We start from the raw sequence: 20,933 nt of genomic DNA on the forward strand, positions 1-20,933 counted from the left end.
CTTGGCTGTTGCTGCACTCCCCCAAGGATCCATCACCCTCTCTGATATCCAGAATGGAAAACTGGTTAGTGAGCAGGACTTCTGGGGACTGTTGCACTACCTGCCTGTTTCTCTTAACTACCTGGCGGTCATCCATTTCCTATCTGTCTGCTTGTTCCTAACCTGCAGTGTGACCATCTCTCTGAATGTTCTATCCGCATAGTTCTCTGCCTCACAGATGCACCTCAGTGACTCCAGCCGCTGCTAAAGCTCTGAGATGCGGAGCTCATGCTTGTGCAGCTGGTGACACTTCCTGCACATGGGCTCGTCTGGGTCACAAGAAGTGTCAACAGCTCCCCACATACCACAGGACAAGCATTCTTCTTGGCTGAGCTGTCCTGCCATGCCTTAAGCTTCTAAATCACTTAAACTTTTAAATCCCACTTAATAAACCTTACCAAAAAGTACATTTCTTACTTTATTCTAAACCTTAAGAGTAGAATAAACCTTAAACACTTACTAGATACTCACCAGATACTCCACAAACAGCTAGCTTCATCATTGATTAAAAGACTATTGAGAGTGGTTTTGATAGTTGCTCAATCATTTTGTGTATTATTGAATAGAAAGACACATTGCCAGAACTTTTAATCCTGCACTCAAGACAAACTCAAATTCCAAATGATCACAACAATTTATACTACAGGAGAAAAAGTTGCTGGTTGTTTCGAAAATCGAATCCAATTGGCTGAGGTGTTGCCATGGCAAAAGCAACAGGGAACTACAGGCTCCCCAAGCTCCTGGGTAATTCAAAAAAGGTGCGAACCTTGAACTTTTCCTTTTATTTGCAGAGAATAGGTGCTTGCACATGAATATATTTTGAGCGCGGCATGAAGCCTGTTAAGGTGTGTGTATTGTAAAGGTTCTACTTTTGATCTGAGGTGTATGAAACTGACTTTTGCTGTAACTTTGTTCACTTGCTTTGGTGGCGAAACAGACGTCAAGACATGTTGCAAAAAAAAAACCTCTCAAACTTGGTTAAAGCTTTCTAAGCGCAAACATTTCATTTTGGATTTGGATATCAGGTTAAAGTATCTAGTACTTCATATTGTTATATGCATTATGTTACTGTTTGTCAGCTGGCTTAGTTTTGTATCCATGTATATTTCTTTCTTGTAATAAACTCTGCTGGTAATTTAACTTGAACAATGTAAGCAGCTCACATCTATGTCTGCCTTACATGGAAAATTGGGTCCGTGCTCTGGGTTTGTGTGTGAATTGTGCATACATTGAGTAGACATGTAGGTTTTTCTGTTAATTTTTGGCTGTTGGGCTTTTCCGTATCTTATTTGGAAAGTGGTACAAAGCAATAGTATGGAGAATGGACATGGCCCAAATCCAGATGTCGTTAAGCATCTGTGATTTGTACTTGATTTATGCTATCTGTTTTGGATCTGACCTAACTTCTAATATAACCTGTGCTTTGTATCAGATCAATCGTTTGAAGAAAGGAGACACTCATACTTTCCACTTAGATTGGTCACAACTAGGTTCACAATGTGCGTACCCAATGTGCCAACTATGTTCCAGCTCTATAAAAAATGCATAAAAGGTCTATTTGGCAACTGAGGCAAGATAAAGGAATTAGGAAAAAAACTTGTTTTAGAGGTCTGAAGATTAACTTTCAATCAACATAGATTGCATTTCTTTTTTAAAAAAATATAACACTGCTTACTTTTAACCTCTTCCTTAGACTTGGATGGCATATTGGGTTACTGTCCTGTATATAGATGGCAACCCTTGAGTACCTGACCAAAAGGGCCGTTATATCTGTTGTATGGAACGAAAGACTTGCATTTATACAACACCTTTCACAATCTCAGGATCTCCCAAGGTTCTTTACAGCTAATGAAGTCACTTTGTAATGTAAGAAATGTGGCAGCCAATTTGTGCGCGGCAATGTGTCTCAAACAAAAATGTAATAATGGAGTGGGACTTGAACCCACAACCATCTAACCCGGGCAAGAGTGCTATCTGCTGATCTACAACTGAGACTACATGACCAGCATTGGTAGACATCCTCAACTAATCCTGACTCTAATCCTCATCCATCTACCATACACATACACTTTAAGTAGGAGGCACTAGCTGGCAATCAATTTGGAAGCTTGCCTGATTGTTATCCTCCCTAGCCTGAGACTGTTTGTGATGCACCTACCATCACCCTGGTACAGTCAGGTGGGTTGCCAGTGCTCCAGCATTATCCTGAAGGCTCAGAATTAAAGATCAATTTCCCAGACATTGTTACAAGCAATTCAGCAGAACATTTATCTGACCGTTTTAGATTTTTTTTGTTGTTCTTTGAACATTTTGGTTTATTAGTTACAAAAATGTTTAAGTTGGATGAGAAAGGCGATTAGAGTGATGGTGAAGAATCATAACTGTTACTCAATTGGATGTTGATTTTCCTGAAGTGGGATGACTCGGTACTGTGAGGAGAACCATGTTGGCTGACCAATGGCTGGAGCCCGGGGGAGGCACAGGTCAGATGTTATGTCATGAAACTCCCAGGAATATGTCCACCCAGAATTGACAATCCTATGAATTACTTTAGCACAGATTATGGACCAAATCTGAGATTTTCCTAGTCTGTATTACTCAGTACTACAGTAGGTAATGTTCTTCATAACCTGAGCCACTCACTGGTTGCAGTTCTATTTGCATCACTGAACAGTGACGTGTTAACAACAATCGTGAGTTAATCAATGTCAACTCATCCTGACTTGTATGCATTCAGTAAACATTAACCAGTTTCTTCATTAGTGTGTCAGCAGATGACAGAGTGGATGTAGGGATCCTGCAGCAATACTGACATTTTCTGCCATATAACAAGCAACCATGAACAGTAGCACCGGGGTGAGTAGGATTCCAAAGAACTATGCGGCCACAATTAACTCTTGAAAAATGGATGGCGTCCGTGGGAAGGGCAGTGGCAGCAATATAAACTATAGAACCATGTTATTATGTGGCACAGATTGTGTGTGGTGGCTGTGTTTGGATAGATTCTGTATACAAGTCTGGGAGGGAGGCAGCTGTATGTGTTCAGCAGGTTTGTTTCTGAGAGCACCTCTGTGTCTTACCTGCATTAAAGGGAAGAAGCTGAATTCAACTTCAGCATGTGAAAATGAATTTTTCAGCAGCAGAACTCCTGCCATTCCTTAGTTGATGAATTGTATATGTTTGTATGTTTGGTTTTTTTCCCATGTGTGCTGGTTTTCAGCACTTAATGTCAGAGGTTGGGGGGATGGTGGGTGGGGAGAGGTGGGGGAGAAGTGTGGGGCTCTCTGCTGATGGTTGTGTCATGTCTAACAAACAAACTCTTGAATTGTAACCTCTGGGTCCAGTAGCCTCTTGGGTCTGCCCTTGCCCTTTTTTTCTCAATTTCTCCTCTTAATCTGTTAAAACAAAGCTTTGTGGAAGGTTAATCTTTTGTATGTGTTATGCAGGACAAAATGAAATCATTTACCCTGTCCTGCATGTGCCTGATACCACTCTAGCCTGTGCAGGATTCTTGTCATCCTGTGAATCTGCCATCATCCCACTGACTTCTAAATCTTGAACATCTTGATAGCCACATCCTCTCCTCCGTCGCTGAGATGCAGTGTGCTCAGATATGCTTCTGCTGTGCAAATGGTCTTTCACTCCATTGGTTGTTCCATCATTAAGTTAAATTATCGCCATTACTGTAGAAGTTTTACAAAACCTTCATAATTTGCTGATCAGGACAGTGGAGTGCAATCTCTGGTTGCTGAATTTCAAGAGGGGTGTACATAGAGTGAGCAAAGGGAAAAGGTGAGCAGAAAGACTGATCCTAAATGTAAAAGGCAATAGGTTATTGGGAAGGATTAGAGGTGCATCAACTTTACAGCCTGGAGAAAAGATAAAGAAGAATTCTTATCATGGAATATTAAGTATGAAATGGCAGAGACAAAGTGACCTAGAATTATTAGTTTGGAGTATTAAAGCCAGCCAAGAAAGAAATAAAAAAAATACTTGCACTAATCTGTTGATTTTTACATCTTCGGTTTATAACCTTGTTATAAATACATAAATACTGTTACGTAAACAAATGTACCAAAGGGACCCAAGAAATCAAATGACTAAGTAGTCTGTTTGTGGTGGTGGTTGTAGGCTGACTGTTGTTCAGGACACCAGGGGAACTTCCCATCAGTTATGTCCATCTGAACAGATGGATGTGGATTCAGATTGATGTCCGCACATCTGCCAATGCAGCACTCCTTCAGAACAAAAACAAAATATCTGGAAAAACTCAGCAGGTCTGACAGCATCTGCGGAGAGGAACACAGTTAATGTTTCGAGTCCGTATGTCTCTTCAACAGAACTAAGGAAAAATAGAAAAGAGGTGAAATATAAGCTGGTTTAAGGGGGGTGGGGGGTGGGACAGGTAGAGCTGGATAGAGAACCAGTGATAGGTGGAGATAACCAAAAGATGTCATAGACAAAAGGACAAAGAGGTGTTGAAGCTGGTGATATTATCTAAGGGATGTGATAATAAAGGTACAGATAGCCCTAGTGGGGGTGGGGTGGGGGGAAGGGATCGAAATAGGCTAAAAGGCAGAGATAAAACAATGGATGGAAATACATTTTAAAATAATGGAAATAGGTGGGAAAAGAAAAATCTATATAAATTATTGGGGGGAAAAAAAGGGGGGGATCGGAAAGGGGGTGGGGATGGAGGAGACAGTTCATGATCTAAAATTGTTGAACTCAATATTCAGTCCTGAAGGCTGTAAAGTGCCTAGTCGGAAGATGAGGTGCTGTTCCTCCAGTTTGCGTTGAGCTTCACTGGAACAATGCAGCAGGCCAAGGACGGACATGTGGGCATGAGAGCAGGGTGGAGTGTTGAAATGGCAAGCGACAGGGAGGTCTGGGTCATGCTTGCGGACAGACTGAAGGTGTTCCGCAAAGCGGTCACCCAGTCTGCGTTTGGTCTCTCCAATGTAGAGGAAACCGCATTGCGAGCAACGAATGCAGTAGACTAGATTGAGGGAAGTGCAAATGAAATGCTGCTTCACTTGAAAGGAGTGTTTGGCCCCTTGGACGGTGAGGAGGGGGGAAGTAAAGGGGCAGGTGTTGCACCTTCTGCGGTTGCATGGGAAGGTGCCATGGGAGGGGGTTGAGGTGTAGGGGGTGATGGAGGAGTGGACCAGGGTGTCCCGGAGGGAACGATCCCTGCGGAATGCTGCCGGCGGGGGTGAAGGGAAGATGTGTTTTGGTGGTGGCATCATGCTGGAGTTGGTGGAAATGGCAGAGGATGATCCTTTGAATGCGGAGGCTGGTGGGGTGATAAGTGAGGACAAGGGGGGCCCTCAACCGTGTCCGGCCCATCTCCCACGCATCTGCCCTCACACCTTCCTCTCCCTCCCAGAACCATGATAGGGTCCCTATCAGAGGAACTGTTTTTGAAAGTGGCATCATCAGAACAGATGTGACGGCATCTCCTTCAGTACTGCCTTAGATTATAAATTCTAATCCTGGAGTCTGGTTTGGCCTCATTATTTCCCCCAACTCCCTTCCAGCCTCCCTGCCAAGGAAGATCCTTCTCTGTCCTCGCCCCCGCTCTATCCTACCTGCTGCTTGTTGTCATACCCCCTCTCAGTACCCCACCACTCTGCTCTCTTGCTCTTGAGTGTATATCCTCCTGTTCTGGTGCTTCCCCACTCCCCTTTAGATTTCTCTCCCTTCACGCATTTTCTCCCCCTGTGTACTGTCCTTTTTCCTCTACCTCCATCCTTTATTTGTGTTTCTTCTCTTTTTCCACCGCCACTCCCTCCCCCCACCCCCCACCCGAAATGGCTGCAAGGAAGAAATTGCTTATGTCTCAAAGTGCTTCACTTTTGAACTGTCACCATTTATTATGTAGGGCAAATGTGACATATGGCAAGATCCTGCAAATAACAAATTAGATAGGGGATCACTTGTTTTGGCTGAGGGATAAGTGTAGCTAGGACACCAGGGGACCTCTGTGCTGTGGGATCCTGTTTGCATAGTTAGGACAGACAGCAATTCACTTTACTACCTTATCTCTGACACTATAGCACTGCCTCAGCACTGTGCTGAAGTGTCAGCCGAGATTACGTGATCAAATCTAGGAGCAGGTCTCAACCCTCAACTTATTGATTTGAGATATGAGAGTTCAACCACCTTGTCAAGCTGACCTGAGAGTTGAAAGTCCAGGGCGTAGCTATCCTGTGTCAAGTTTAGATAAAATGATGACGGGAACTTGTAAATGATACTTTAGACCAGCTCCATGCAGAAAGTTCAGCAAGAAAAGACTGGAAGGACTTTAATCTGGAAGTGGAGGAGGAAGAGGAATTCATTTATCTCACCAAAATAATTGCAATATTTTAAAAAAGGATAAAAAAAACAAGTCATCCGCAAATTTCCTATTAAGTGCTAAAGATGCAAAGCATGTAATATAATGGGGATTTGTGTTATCTAAATTGGTACATCCCTGTTGTGATCTGTAGATTTTGAAATGAATTTTAAGCAGAAAATGGACCTTGGACCACTGGCATTGATCCACACCATTAATCTGACTGTGCTTGTGCAATGAACTTTATTTGCAGATATCAGAAATTCTTTTGGTCAAGACTTGTATGCATTTAGGCAGTTCATTTTGGTGCTTTGGAGTAGTAGAATGTTACATTCAGCCTATCAAATCTGCTGCAGCATCTATCTTCATTTAAGTCATCTAGTCTTAACCCACTCCCTCCCTATCATCTTTAAAGCCCTCTTTCTCAAGTAACTATCTAATTACTATTCAAAAGTTCAGGAGACGGTGGTGTAGTGGTAATGTAATCCAGAGGCCCAGGCTAATGTTCTGGGGACAGGGGTTCAAATCTCACCACAGCAGCTGGTATAATTTAAATTTAATTAATAACCTGGAATTGAAAAGCTAGTCTCAGTAATGGTGACTATGAAACCATTGTCAGTTGTTCTAAAAACCCATCTAGTGTCCTTTAGGGAAGGAAACCTGCCATCCTTAACAAAAACAGAATTACCTGGAAAAACTCAGCAGGTCTGGCAGCATCGGTGGAGAAGAAATCAGTTAACGTTTCGAGTCCTCATGACCCTTCGGCAGAACTGAGTATAGTTAGGAGAAAGGTGAAATTACCTGGTCTGGCCTACATGTGGGCTCACAGCAGTGTCTTTGACTCTTAATACCCTCTGAAATGGTTTGGCAAGCCACTCAGTTCAAGGGCAATTAGAGATGGGCAACAAATGCTGGCCTTGCCAACAGTACCCACATCCCACAAAAGAATAATTAAAAAATACTGAACAGAAAATTCCACATTTTGTTTAGAACTTCACCGTTAAAGAATCTGGATAAAGGAGTGAAAGGATCCAGCGCACAGACACACAAAAATGATGCAGATAAATAAAGTCATTTTTTAAAAAAAGCAAGCAAAGCACTGGGGCTCAATTCTCAAGGGATAGAATTGAAAAGAAATTGTTAAGACTTGTACAGATCCTTGGTTAGGCCACATTTAGAATACAATACTTTGCACAGCTCTGGTCTCCATATTATAAAAAGGACATCGAGATACTGGCAAAGGTGCAAGAACAATTTATGAAGGTGATGCCAGAACTTAAGTTATAAACATCAGGAAGGATTGAACAGGCTAGGACTCTTTTAGCTAGAAAATAAAAGATTGCAAGGTGACCGAATACAGTTCTTTAAAATTATGAATGGGTTTGATAGTGTAGACGTAGAGAAGGTGTGAGGGAGTAAAAACTGAGCATCATGAATATAAGAGCGTCACCAGTAAATCCAAATAGGATTTCAGGAGAAACTTTTTCAAGCAGAGAATGATTTAAAAATGGAACTCATGACCACCAGGAATAGTTGAGGCAAAAAGAATAGCTGCATTTAAGAGGAAGTTAGATAAATGCAGTAAAATCCCAATGAGCCGAATCCCACCCACAAATTTGTGTTAAGCAGAGCTTCATAATAGCAGAGGAGGCCCCATTCCCACATGAATGCACCTCATTGTAACCTGATACACCTACAAACGCAGTCTATGTAACCTGATACACCTACAAACGCAGTCTATGTAACCTGATACACCTACAAACGCAGTCTATGTAACCTGATACACTACAAACGCAGTCTATGTAACCTGATACACCTACAAACGCAGTCTATGTAACCTGATACACCTACAAACGCAGTCTATGTAACCTGATACACCTACAAACGCAGTCTATGTAACCTGATAGATTGCATTTGTAGGTGTATGTCAAAAACAACAGATTCATATGCCAAATGAAAACACTAAAGCAGTAAATGTGTGAAAAAGTCTTCTCAATGAGTTCACACCTTACAGTGGCCTGACCTTGTAAAAGGCAGGAGGTTTGCAATGAAAAAGGCTAGGAGTTAGCTCTGGAAAAGCTCTGTAATCTTTTTCTGTTTAGTGTGCTGTTTTCACAGAATCCCAGAACTTTACCAGTGCAGAAGGAGGCCCTTCATCCATCGAGTCTGCACTGGCTCTCTGAAAGAGTATTCTACCTAGTCCCAGTCCTCTGCCTTATCCCCATAACCTTGCACATTCTTTCTTTTCAAATAGCAATCCAATTCCCTTTTGAATACCTCGATCAAACCTGCCTCCACCAACTTCTCAGGAAGTTTGTTCCAGACTCCAACCACCCACTGGGTGAAAAAATGTTTCCTCACATCACTTTTACTCCTCCTGCCAGTTATTTTGGATCTGTGTCCTGTAGTTCCTGATGCTGCCTTGAGTGGCTCACTATTTACCCTGTCCATACCTCTCAGGATCTTGAATACCTCTGTCAAGTCTCCTCTCAGTCCTCTTTTCTCCAACAAAAACAGTCTCAACCTCTCCAATCTATCCTCATAGCTACAGTTCTTCATCCCTGGAATCATTCTTGTGAATCTCTTTTGTAGTCTCTCCAATGCCTTCACATCCTTCATCAGGTATGGCGCCCAGAACTGGACATGGTACTTCAGATGAGGCCTAACTAGTGTCTTATACAAGTTCAACATGACCTCCTTAATTTTGTACTCAATGCCCCTATTAATAAACCATCAGATACCAAATGCTTTATTAACTGCTCTCTCAACATGCCCTGCCATCTTCAGTGACTTATGTACATGTATACCGAGGTGCCTCTGTTCCTGTACCTCCTTAGAGTTTCTGCCTTTATTTTATACTGCTTCTTCATATTCTTCGTGCCAAAATGAATCACTTCATACTTCTCTGCTTTGAACTTCATCTGCCACTTGTCTGCCCAATCCACCAATATGTCTATGTCCTTCTGAAGTTCAAGACTATCCTCATCACAGCTGACAACGTTTCCAATCTTCATATCATCTGCAAAGTTTGAAATCATGCCCTGAACACCACAGTCTAGGTCATTAATATATATATATATATATATATCAGGAAGAGCAAGGATCCCAACACTGACCCCTGGGGAATTCCACGATAAACCTTCCTCCAATCTGAAAAACAACTGTTTATCACTACTCTGTTTCCTGTCGCTCAGCCAATTTCTTATCCAATTGCCTACTCTCCCCTTTATTCAATGAGCTCAAATTTTGCTCACAAGTCTGTTGTGTGGCACTGTATCAAGTGCCTTTTGAAAATCCAGATACACCACATCAATAGCGTTGCCCTTATCAACCTTCTCTGATACCTCTTCAAAAACTTTAAGTTAGTTAAACATGATTTTCCCTTAATTAACCCATGCTGACTTTCCTTAATTATCCTGCACTTGTTTAAGTGACTGTTGATTTTATTCCAAACTATAGCTTCCAGAAGTTTCCCTACCACTGCCGTTAAACTGACTGGTCTGTCGTTGCCTGATTTATCCTTGCACCCTTTTTTGAACAAGGGTGTAACATTTGCAATTCTTGAGTCCTCTGCCACCACCCCTGTGTCTAATGAAGACTGGAAGATGACCACTAGTGCCTCTGCAATTTCCACTTACAGTTCCCTCAGTATCCTTGGATGCTTATGGTACCTTATCAATTTTAAGTTAAGATAGCCTTTCTTAAACTTCCTCCTCCTCAATTGTAAATTGTTCTAGTGTACCAGTTACCTCCTCTCTCACCTCAGCCTGGGAGCTTCTTGTAAAGACAGATGTACTCATTTAATACCTTCGCTATTTCTCCTGCCTCCACATGCAAGTCCTTTTTTTATTCCTAATCGTCTCCACTACTACTTTTACCACCTTTTTATTATTTTTATGCTTCTAAGATCCTGGGATTCTCTTTTATATTAGCTGCTAGTCTCTTTTCATGCTCTCTCCTTGCTTTTCTGAATAGTTTTTTCCCCTCCCCACTGGTCCTTCTATATTCAGCCTGATTCTCCGTTGCTTTTTCTACCTGATATCTCTAGTACGTGCACTTCTTCCTTTTCATCTTCACCTCTATCACTCTCGTCATCCAATGTGCTCTGGATTTATTTGTCCTACCTTTTTCCTTCAAAGGAATATACCTTGACATCGCCTGCAACACTTTTTCTTTGAAAGTGGCCTATTGTTTAGCCACTGTCTTTTCTGCCAACATTTGATTCCAAATCATTCTTATCCCATTGAAGTTGATTTTCCCCCAATTAATTATCCCTGCTCTGAATTGTTCCTTGTCCTTTTCTATTAAACCTTATAATACAATGGTCGCTGTGCCCTAAATGTTTTCCCACTGATACTTGATCTACTTGAGCCAACTCATTCCCCAGAACCAAGTCCAATAATGCCTTCCCTCTCGTTGGACCAGAAACATACTGCTGCAGAAAATTGTCTTGAACACATTCCAGGAACTCTTGCCCCTTGTTCCTTTGCACTATTCCTATCTTGTCTATATTTGGATAATTGAAGTCCCCCATTATAACTACTCCATAATTCTTGCACCCCTCTATAATTTCTTTGCAGATTTCTTTGTCTACATCCCTTCCATTAGTTGGTGATCCATACACTACACCAATCAATGTTATTGCACCTTTTTCATTCCTTTCCACTAGCCAGAGAGATTCTGTCCTTGACCCCTCTGGAACAGCCTCCCTCCCCAGTACTGTAATGCCATCTTTAATCAATACTGTCACTCACTGCACCCCCCCACCCCTCCAATCTTTTCTTCCTTTCCTGTCGCTCCTAAACATCTTGTACCCAGGAATATTTAACGCTCAGTCCTGCCCTCCTTTGAGAGCCAGGTCTCTGATATTGGAATAACATCATAATTCCATTTGTCAACCTGTGCCTGTAGTTCACCAATCTTACTAACCACACTCTGAGCATTCACATACATGCACATTAGCCCTAATTTAGACTTTTTACTTTTCCCCCCTTACTCTGACCACATCTAATGACTTACTATTGCCTACTCTAATTCTATCAAACTCTCCAAGTATTCTATCTACCTTGATAATACTCTCTGATTTATCCTCCTTATCAGGTAATACTTCTGTATTTCCCACTGCTAATTCCTCTCCTTTCTACTGAGTTTCCCCTCCGATTCCTATCCTCCTGCCAATCTAGTTTAACTCTCTCCAACAGCACTAGTAAATCTCCCTGCGAGGACATTAGCCCCAGTCCTGTTACGGTGTAACCCATCCTTTTTGTACAGGTCCCATCTGCCCCAGAACTGATCCCAATGCCTTAGAAATCTAAAGCCCTCCCTCCTACTCCATTTCACCAGCCACATGTTGAACTGCTCAATCTTCCTATCCTTATGCTCATTAGCACATGGCACTGGGAGTAATCCTGAGATGACTGCTTGTGAGGTCCTGCTTTTTAATTCCCTTCCTAACTTCTTAAAATCTGTTTTCAGGGCGTCATCTCTTTCATACCTATGTCTTTGGTCCCAATGTGGACCACGACTTCTGGCTGTTCACCCTCCCCAAAAAGAATGCTCTGCAGTCACTCTGTGACCTCCTTGACCCTGGCGTCAGGGAGGCAACATACCATCCTGGAGTCACGTTTATGGCTGTATAAACACCTGTCTGCTCTCCTAACTATGGAATCCCCTATTACGATAGCACCTCCACTCTTTCCTCTCTTCCTCCTTTCCTCTTGTGCAACTGAGCCACCCGTGGTGCCACTAATTTGGCTCTTGATACAGTCCTCTGAGGAGCCATCTTGCTCACCAGTATCCAAAATGGAAAAAGGGTTGGATAATGAAATAGCTTCAGGGGATTCCTGCACTACCTGTCTGTTTCCCTTAGATACTCTGGCAGTCACCCATTCCCTCTCTGCCTGTATACTACTTAGCTGAGGTGTGGCCACCTCTCTTCATGTGCTATCCACGTAATCCTCAGCCTTGAGGATGCACCACAGTGACTCCAGCCGCCACTCGAGTTTTGCAACCTAGAGCTCAAGTTTCTGCAGCTGGGTGCACTTCCTGCAGATGTAGTCATCAAGGGCACTTTGTCCCTGCATGGCTTCCCATATCCTGTAGGATATACATTCCACAAGGCCGAGCTACACTGACACACCTTAAACTTTATATAAAGTGTTTACTACAGTAAGGTACAACATAACTCATCTGTCACTCGCCAATCATTTCCTTTGTGCTAAGTCCGGAAAGGCCCATCAACTTGGGGGACTCATGTGATGTCACTTTCAGATTTTATCTGTAAACTCCCAGCTCTCTCCACTGCTTTTTTATGGGCTCGTACTCACTTTCTCTCTCTCTCTCTGTCTCTCTCCAAGCTGCTGCTACTTTATGTTGTTTAGTTAGCTTAATATAATTACTTCCTTAATTAACAGAATAATTCCTACGTATACGACGCCTCCCCCCCCCCATGCACAGAATTCCCACCCGAACCTAATTCGCTACTCATTTGGTCTCTGTTGCCTGTCTCCTCGCTTACTGATTGTTCGGATGTACACGATACATTCCATCATGTCGTCAATACACTCAAACATGTTTTCGGTGTTTTCGTGCTGCAATGTGAAATCCCGGGCATATCGACGGCTAAGGAAACAGGGGCGAATTGATAGGCAGTCATCGGACTCTTTTGGGTCATCAGCCTCCTTGGGTTCCATGACTTTTGTGGTCTGACTCCGCTCTGAATGGTCAGTGCTGACATATGACAAGTTAAGACAAGTTCGGCTAATCCAGATTTGTCAATGATCTTCCTTCCATCATAAGATTAGAAGTGGGGATGTTCGCTGATGACTGCACAATGTTCACCATTTGCAATGCCTCAAGTACTGAAGCAGTCCATGTCCAAATGCAGCAAGAACTGGACAATACCCAGGCTTGGGCTGACAAGTGGCAAGTAACGTTCACGCCACACAAGTGCCAGGCAATGACCATCTCCAACAAGAGAGAATCTAACCATCTGCCCTTGACATTCAACAGCATTACCATCACTGAATCCTCCACTATCAACATCCTGGGGGTTACCATTGGCCAGAAACTGAACTGGACTAGCCATATAAATACTGTGGCTACTAGAGCAGGTCAGAGGCCAGGAACCCTGCGACGAGTAACTCACCACCTGACTCCCCAAGGCCTATCCACCAGCTACAAGGCACAAGCCAGAGTGTGATGGAATACTCCCCACTTGCCTGGGCGAGTGCAGCTCCCCACAGCACTTAAGAAGCTTGACACCATCCAGGACGAAGCATCCCGCTTGATTGGCACCCCATCCACAAGCATTCACTCCACCACTGATGCACAGTGGCAGCAGTGTGTACCGTCTACAAGATGCACTGCAGGAACTCATTAAGGCTCCTTAGACAGCACCTTCCAAACCCACAACCACTACCATCTAGAAGGTCAAAGGTAGCATATAGATGGGAACACCATCCTCTGGAAGTTTGCTTCCAAGTCATTCACCATCCTGACTTGAAAATATATTGCCATACCTTCACTGTCGTTGGGTCAAAATCCTGGAACTCCCTCCCTAACAGCACTCTGGGTGTACCTACACCACATGGACTGCAGAGGTTCAAGAAAGCAGCTCACCACCACCTTCTCAAGGGCAATTAGGAATTGGCAACTGGCCTAGCCCATGATGCCCACATCCCATGATGGAAAAAAAATATATAAGATGCACTCAATCAATTGGTCAAGGCTCCTTCGAGAGCACAATCCAAGCTCACGTCCTCTACCACCTAGAAGGACAAGGGCAATAGGTGCATGGGAACACCGCCACCTGCAAGTTCCCCTCCAAGCCACTCACCATCCTGACTTGGAACTGTATGGCCGTTCCTTCACTGTTGGTGGGCCAAAATCTTGGAACTCCTAGCAGCACTGTGGGTGTTCGTAGAACACGTGGACTGCAGTGGTTCATAAAAGTGGCTCACCACCTTTTTGAGGGTAATTAGGGATGGCAAATAATAATGTGGGGTTTGGAGCCAAGGCCCATAGTACAAGCCACAGGTGTTGCCCAAGGGGGAGTGAGCCTAGCCAGCGATGCCTACGTCATGTGAAAGAATATAATAAAGAATAATGGTGGGGATAAAGAGTCACAGCTAGGGCTCCTCTTGTAGCCAGAGGTCTATGAGTAGCCAGACATCCATGTGTGTTGTGTTAATTGGAGGCGAGGCCAGACGAAAAAAAAGTTGCTCCAACTTGTGAAATGGATGGATAATTTCCCCCTCTCAATGACAGGTTATCTGGTTGTTAACTAAATGGAACAACTTGCATTTTTTTGGTGATTTTAATGGAATAAAATATCCAAGAAGTGTAATCAGACAAAAATTGACAAAAGGACGAGACATTATCTTAGGGGAGAAAAAGCTCAGTTAAGGAAGTAATTTTTAAGGAGAAACCCTGGGAAAGGCAAAGAGGTTTAGGGAATTCCAGAACTTAGAGCTGAGGCAGTTGAAGATATAGCACCAATGGTGGGGTGAATTAGAGGCATTCAAGAGGTCATTGGATGACTATTTAAATAGAAACAATGTGCAGGGCTACAGGGAAAAGGCAGGAGATTGGCACTAGGTTAAAATGCTCAGAGAGCTGGTGCAGATATGATGGACTGAATGGCCTCCTCTACACCGTAACAATTATGTGATTCTGTGAATAAAGTAGGTGATGGAGGGTTCTTGAAGGATATTAGGACTGGAGGAGTTTAGAGATTTGGAGAGGCAAGGCCATGGAAGGATTTAAACAGAAGGATGAGAATTTTTAAATTGAGACATTGGTGGACTGAAAACCAGTGAGCGCAAGATGAGCAGACGTTGGTGTACCTTAAGGTATTGTCAGCGGTCTATGAAGAATGGAAGATGAGAGGCTGGCCAGTGTATTGGAATATGGTTGACTGAGGGTGAGAAAGCATGGATGATCATTTCAGCACAGATAGACTGATAACAGGGACAAGAAGAGTGATTTTTATGGTGAAAGTCGCTGGTCTTTGCGATGAAGAGGAGTTAGAAGGATTCATTATTTCTGTGAGGACCAGTTCCCTGTAACTGTCAGGGAGGAGTACCGATGTAGTCTAGTCATGATTCTTCGGGTATACCTGCTGTATTGTCTTGTCTGCCGGCAGACACACTTAAGGAATATGGCTAAGCTTTAGTGTCAATATTTACCGATGTGGAGAGTAGTTAACTCTGTAACAATTCATGTTTCTGAAACCTTCCACTACCAAGTTTTAATTGACTGAAGTGATTTGTATAGTGATGTGCTGTTTCCTTATCAGTCTTTGAGGCAGACATGCTCTGTATGTGCTCCTGGATTTTATTTTTGAGAAAGCAAGGTGAGGGGTCAAGGCCCATAGGGCAGAGCCACAGGTGGGTAGGGGGGTGGGGTTTGGAGCCAAGGCCCATAGTACAAGCCAAAGGTGTTGCCCAAGGGGGAGTGAGCCAAGCCCAAAAGGGCAGGGCCACAAGTGTTGGTAAGGGCGAGTAGAGTTGTCTAGAATAGCTTAATCATGTATAACTTGGGAATATTCTTTGTTCAATGGAAAAATTACAATGTTGTGAGGAACTAGCAGAACGTGCATTTACAATGCCTTTCTCCTTTCAGCATTTTCACTGTGTTGGCATCAAGTTTGATCCCATGGCTGTCTTGCTGTTGGCTAAACTGCCCAGCCTGTCTTATCTAGAGGCGTTGGGCTGTGGGTTGTTACAAAGCTACAGCTGGATTCTTGAGTACCTGAGGAAGAACAGCAGGCCTGGTGGAAATGGTAACGAAAGGACTATCGCAGGGAGGCTAGTACAGCAGGAATCTACCAAAACGAGTGCTGCAATGTAAAAGCTCTGGAGTTATCCATATGTCAATGCAAAAGTTGAAATATATGTGCTCCTGTGCCCTCCCAGCAAGGTGATATTATGGACTTGTTGGTTTGTAACTCCCTGTGTAAGAATGATGGGTGCCATAGAAATTTAACAAAAAATTATTAGTGGGACATTTTTAATAATTTTAGAATGCAACTCCTACTCTGGGATGGGCAAATTTTTCTGAGCATACTTCCTTTTAAATTCTTCATGATCCTCAGCCTAATGATACATTTCATAGACTGACTGGCTTTGAGAATTTTCTGTAAAGAGGCCACGTAAACATTTAAGAACCTGTTGATGCTAATTCTGAACTGCTAAAATAAACCATTCTATATCTATCGATCTTCAAACCTACTGTTCCTTCTTCCCCAGTGTTTGCTCTCCTATTTTTGGTCATGAGCTTTTTTTTAAACTTTGTCTTGTTGCCAATCTCTCCTGTTATGAGAGCTGTTCTCTTTTTTGAATACAGGGAGCAAATGTACATGACCAGCTACACGTACTGCAAAGGTGTCACCAGCAGTAGGAGTGGAGGTCGGGGTGCCGATGGAAGTGGTGGTTACTGTTGTAAAATATTGGTTGAGTTTGATGTGGGGTTTGAAGCACCACTCAGGGTTAAACAGGAACACAGGTCACATCTGAGTGAGCAGGCATGAAATTGTTGGTGAGAGTTGAACTGGATGGTCTCAGCCTTAATGTCGAATTGAAGGAAGCTCAGTAATGGCCTATGGAGCAAGTGTGCTTGGGGCCAGTAAACTCGTCCTACACACTAAAGTTTCACAGCATCACTGTGGTTGATGTACTTTTCTTCCTGTGGCTGCAAGGCAAGTCAGAGAAGGTTGCAAACTGAAGTTTTCCAAATGAATGAGTGCTGTTTCTAATAACTGTGTGCCCCAGGCTGTCCATAATTGAATAAGACGTTTCATTGTGTACCTGGAAGTGCAGACAAGCCAACTCTGCAAATCTGCTTTCTACGTCTGGTTGCCAGTACCTAGATCTGCAATTTAATTTCCTGCTGTTTACCTCTGGAACAGTGCTCCAGGGTGATAAAGATTAGTTTTTAAGTGGCTGAAAGGCTTGGCAGCTGCAGAGATCACGAACGATGACTCGTGTTGAGACCAAAGCCATATCAATCACCAGAAGCTGTAAAGCAGACTGGCAGAACTTGCTGCCAAAAAAAAGGATAAAATGTAGATAAAAGTTAATTTTCAACAGTCCCAAGATACAGTCTGATTTTTAAAGCCTTTTTGCACAATGAAGATTGACTTGTATTTCCATGCTTCCAAAGTTCAATTGTATAAACGTGTGTGAAGAGATATATGCACAATTAATGGGAAGCAAAGACTCCTTCATTGAAGTTTATGCTTTGAGCTGCTTTGGATTTGAACACTCAGCCAGTACTTGGCCACTGTGACACATCTGGCTCAGTTGGATTTTGCTTCTTAAGACTTAGCATGAAGCACTAAAACTGAGTTAAAGTGCTCCGATTATTTTTCCCCACAGAATCACAGAATGCAGAAGAGGCCCTTCGGCCCATCGAGTCTGCACCGACACGTGCGAAACACCTGACCTACCTACCACAGATTACAATGTTTCTTATGCTCAGAAGCACAAGACTGAGATAAAGAGGTGCGAGGATGTGCTGTACTGATCTTGCTTATCTTTGGGCTATCGTGCTAAGAGATGAAAAAGCAAATTTGAAAAGACTTGCTTTTATAAAATAAAGGCAAAATACTGCGGATGCTGGAAAAACTCAGCAGGTCTGACAGCATCTGTGGAGAGAGACACAGAGGTAACATTTCGAGTCTGTATGACCCTTCAGAAGAAGAGTCTTAAGGACTCGAAACATTATCTCTCTCTCTCTCTCTCTCTCTCTCCACAGATGCTGTCAGACCTGCTGAGTTTTTCCAGCATTTTTTGTTTTCCTTGCATTTATAAATCTCCTTTCTCCACACGTAAGATGTCCAAAGGTGCTTTACAGTCAATGAAGTACTTATGAAGTATAGTCACTGAAGTAATGTAGGAATCATGGCAGTCAATTTCTGCACAGCAAGGTCCCACAAACAGCAGTGTGATGATGACTAAACAATCTGTTTGTGATGTTGATTGAGGGATCAGTATTGACCAGGACACCAGAGAAACTTCTGAACTCAACACTGATTTCAGCAACTTTGGACTATGAACTGTCTTAGTTTTTGATTTTTTCTCCCCTAGTGCCCGTCTGTATCTTGTTCTCATGTTTTGCTTTCAGACGATGCTGATCCATTTTCTGCTATTAACACATTCTGCCACTTTGTTTTCAGACAGTTGCTGCCCTTTATTCTGCTATTAACACCTATTTTGGATCAAAGCTTTCGTCTTTAATACTATTATTACCACCCCCTTTGTCTTGTTCCATGACAAACTTTATTTAATCTCTTCTTCCCTCCAAACTCCAAACAAAGATCCCCGATCTTCTATAGTGCTTCACCTGTCCCTCCCTACTTTATTCAACAGCATAAAACTCATCACATTTCTACCTCTGTAGTTCTGAGGAAGAGTCATATTGGACTCAAAACGTTAACTATTTCTCTCTCCACAGGTGCTGCCAGACCTACTGAGTTTTTCCAGTATTTTCTGTTTTTATTGCCTGGGATAACTCCCCTGCTATTCTTCAAACTAATAGGTTTGTAGGAGCAGGAGTAGGCTATTCAGACCAACAATTCTCTGCCATTCAATACGATCATGGCTGATCATCCACTTCAATGCCTTTTTCCCACACTATCCCCATATCCTTTTATGTGATTGTTATTTAGAAATCTGTCAATCTCTGCTTTAAACATACCCAATGACTGAACTTCCAGAGCCCTCTGGGGTAGAGAATTCTAAAGATTTACAACCCTCTGCATGAAAAACTTTCTCCTCATCTCAGTCCTCTGTGGCTTCCCCCTTATTTTGAATTGTGTCCTCTAGTTCTAGACTCCCCAGCCAGGGGAAACATCTTGCCTACATCTACCCTGTCTATCCCTTTAAGTATTTTGTAGGTTTCAGTGAGAACACCTGTCATTTTTTGAAACTCTAGAGAATAGAGGCCCAGTTTCCCCAATCTCTCCTCATATCAGCCCACCATCCTCGGAACAAGTCTGGTAAATCTTTACTGCACTCCCTCTATGGCAACAATGTCCTTCCTAAGTTAAGGGGACCAGAACTGCACACAGCACTCCAGATGCGGTCTAACCAAGGTTCTATACAAGTGAAGCAAGACTTTGCTACTTCTGTACTCAAATACTCTTGTGATAAAGGCTAACATACCATTAGCTTTCCTAATTGCTTGCTGCACCTGCATGTCAGCTTTCAGTGACTTATTGATGAGGAAATCCAGGTCCCTTTGTACATCTACATTTTCTAATCTCTCACCATTTAAGAAATACTCTGCACATCTGTTCCTCCTACCAAAGTGGATAACCTCACATTTTTCCACATTATAATCCATCTGCCATGTTCTTGCCCTCTCACTAAGTCTGTCCAAATCCCCTTGCACCTTCCTCACAACACACATTCCCACCTAGCTTTATGTCATCCACAAACTTGAAAATATTACATTTGGTCCCCACATCCAAGTTTGAGTTTTTTTTCCCAGTTTGGGCCAAGTACCGATCCTTGCGGTACCCTACTAGTCACAGCCTGCCAAGTCAAGAAAGACCCGTTTCTGCCTGTTAACCAGTCCTTGCCAGTATCTGCCAGTATCTCGTGCTTTAATTTCTTAACCAACCTCTTGTAGGGGACTTTGTCAAAATCCTTCTGAAATTCCAAGTATATAGGATCTTTTACATCCGCTTGAAAGAGCAGATGGGGTCTTGGTTTCAAGTCTCATCTGAAAGATGGCACCTCTGACAGTGCAGCACAACCTCAGTACTCCACTGAAATGTCAGTTTAGATTTTTGTCTCAAGTCCTAGAGTGGGATTTGAACTCTCAACCTTCCAACTCAAAGGCAGATTGCTACCAAACTGAGCCACAATAGACATCTATTTTTTGTTGACTGATATATTCTCCTATTGCATCACAGATTGGTTCATGACATATATAACTAGATTGGTTCAAAGTTTACCTACCCCAGGGACAACAATAGTTTGGGATGCAGGAATATAAAACCTTTGAGCCATCTGCCCTGAAGACCCTGATTTCCTGCTGGGAATCAACTGCCTTAAACAAAGAACTTGCATTATATAATAACCTCCAGATGCCTCAAAGTTTACAGTCAAAGTAATATTTTGAAGTGTGGTCCCTGTTGTAAATTTGTAGATAACAAGCTCCCACATGGATAAATGTTGGCCAGGATACAGGGTGGTACTCCACTACTCTTCAAAGAGCAACATTTTATGTTCAGTAAAGAGGATAGAATTGGTCAAATGTCCCATTTGAAAAAAGAGCACACCAGAGTGTAATTAACAATCCTTCAGTACTGCACTGAAGTGTTAGCCTGGATCATTTGCTCAAGTCCCTGGAGTGGGATTTGAACACACCTCCTTCTGACCACTGAGCAAAGCCCGGAAGCCCATTCTTTACACGTAAGCCAAGACAAGAGGGTTTGGGGGCAGTGTGGGAGGAGGTGGAAACACGCCTGAGCCTCATATGTCCCTCCACTTGTGTACAAATGCAGGCACATGTGCATGGTGATCAGGAGCAGATACCCTGGCTCCGT

At 42.9% G+C, this 20,933-nt stretch overlaps 1 protein-coding gene across 4 annotated transcripts in view; it reads left to right on the plus strand.

Annotated features, from left to right (window-relative positions):
• The window catches only part of slc31a1 (solute carrier family 31 member 1), a 54,448-nt gene that overhangs the window by 23,454 nt on the left and 10,061 nt on the right, over window positions 1-20,933 (plus strand). Inside the window, exon 1 of one of the 4 annotated variants that reach the window (XM_078550377.1) lies at window positions 2,794-2,895. The exons of the other annotated variants lie outside the window; for them this stretch is intronic. Coding sequence (XP_078406503.1) covers window positions 2,878-2,895 — 18 coding nt within the window. The 5' untranslated portion in view covers window positions 2,794-2,877. Of the gene's footprint in view, window positions 1-2,793; window positions 2,896-20,933 lie in introns of those variants that run through there. 4 annotated transcript variants of the gene reach the window in all.

The sequence above is a fragment of the Cetorhinus maximus genome, chromosome 10 (genome assembly GCF_964194155.1).
Source record: "Cetorhinus maximus chromosome 10, sCetMax3.hap1.1, whole genome shotgun sequence".
Classification (NCBI taxonomy): Eukaryota; Metazoa; Chordata; class Chondrichthyes; order Lamniformes; family Cetorhinidae; genus Cetorhinus; species Cetorhinus maximus.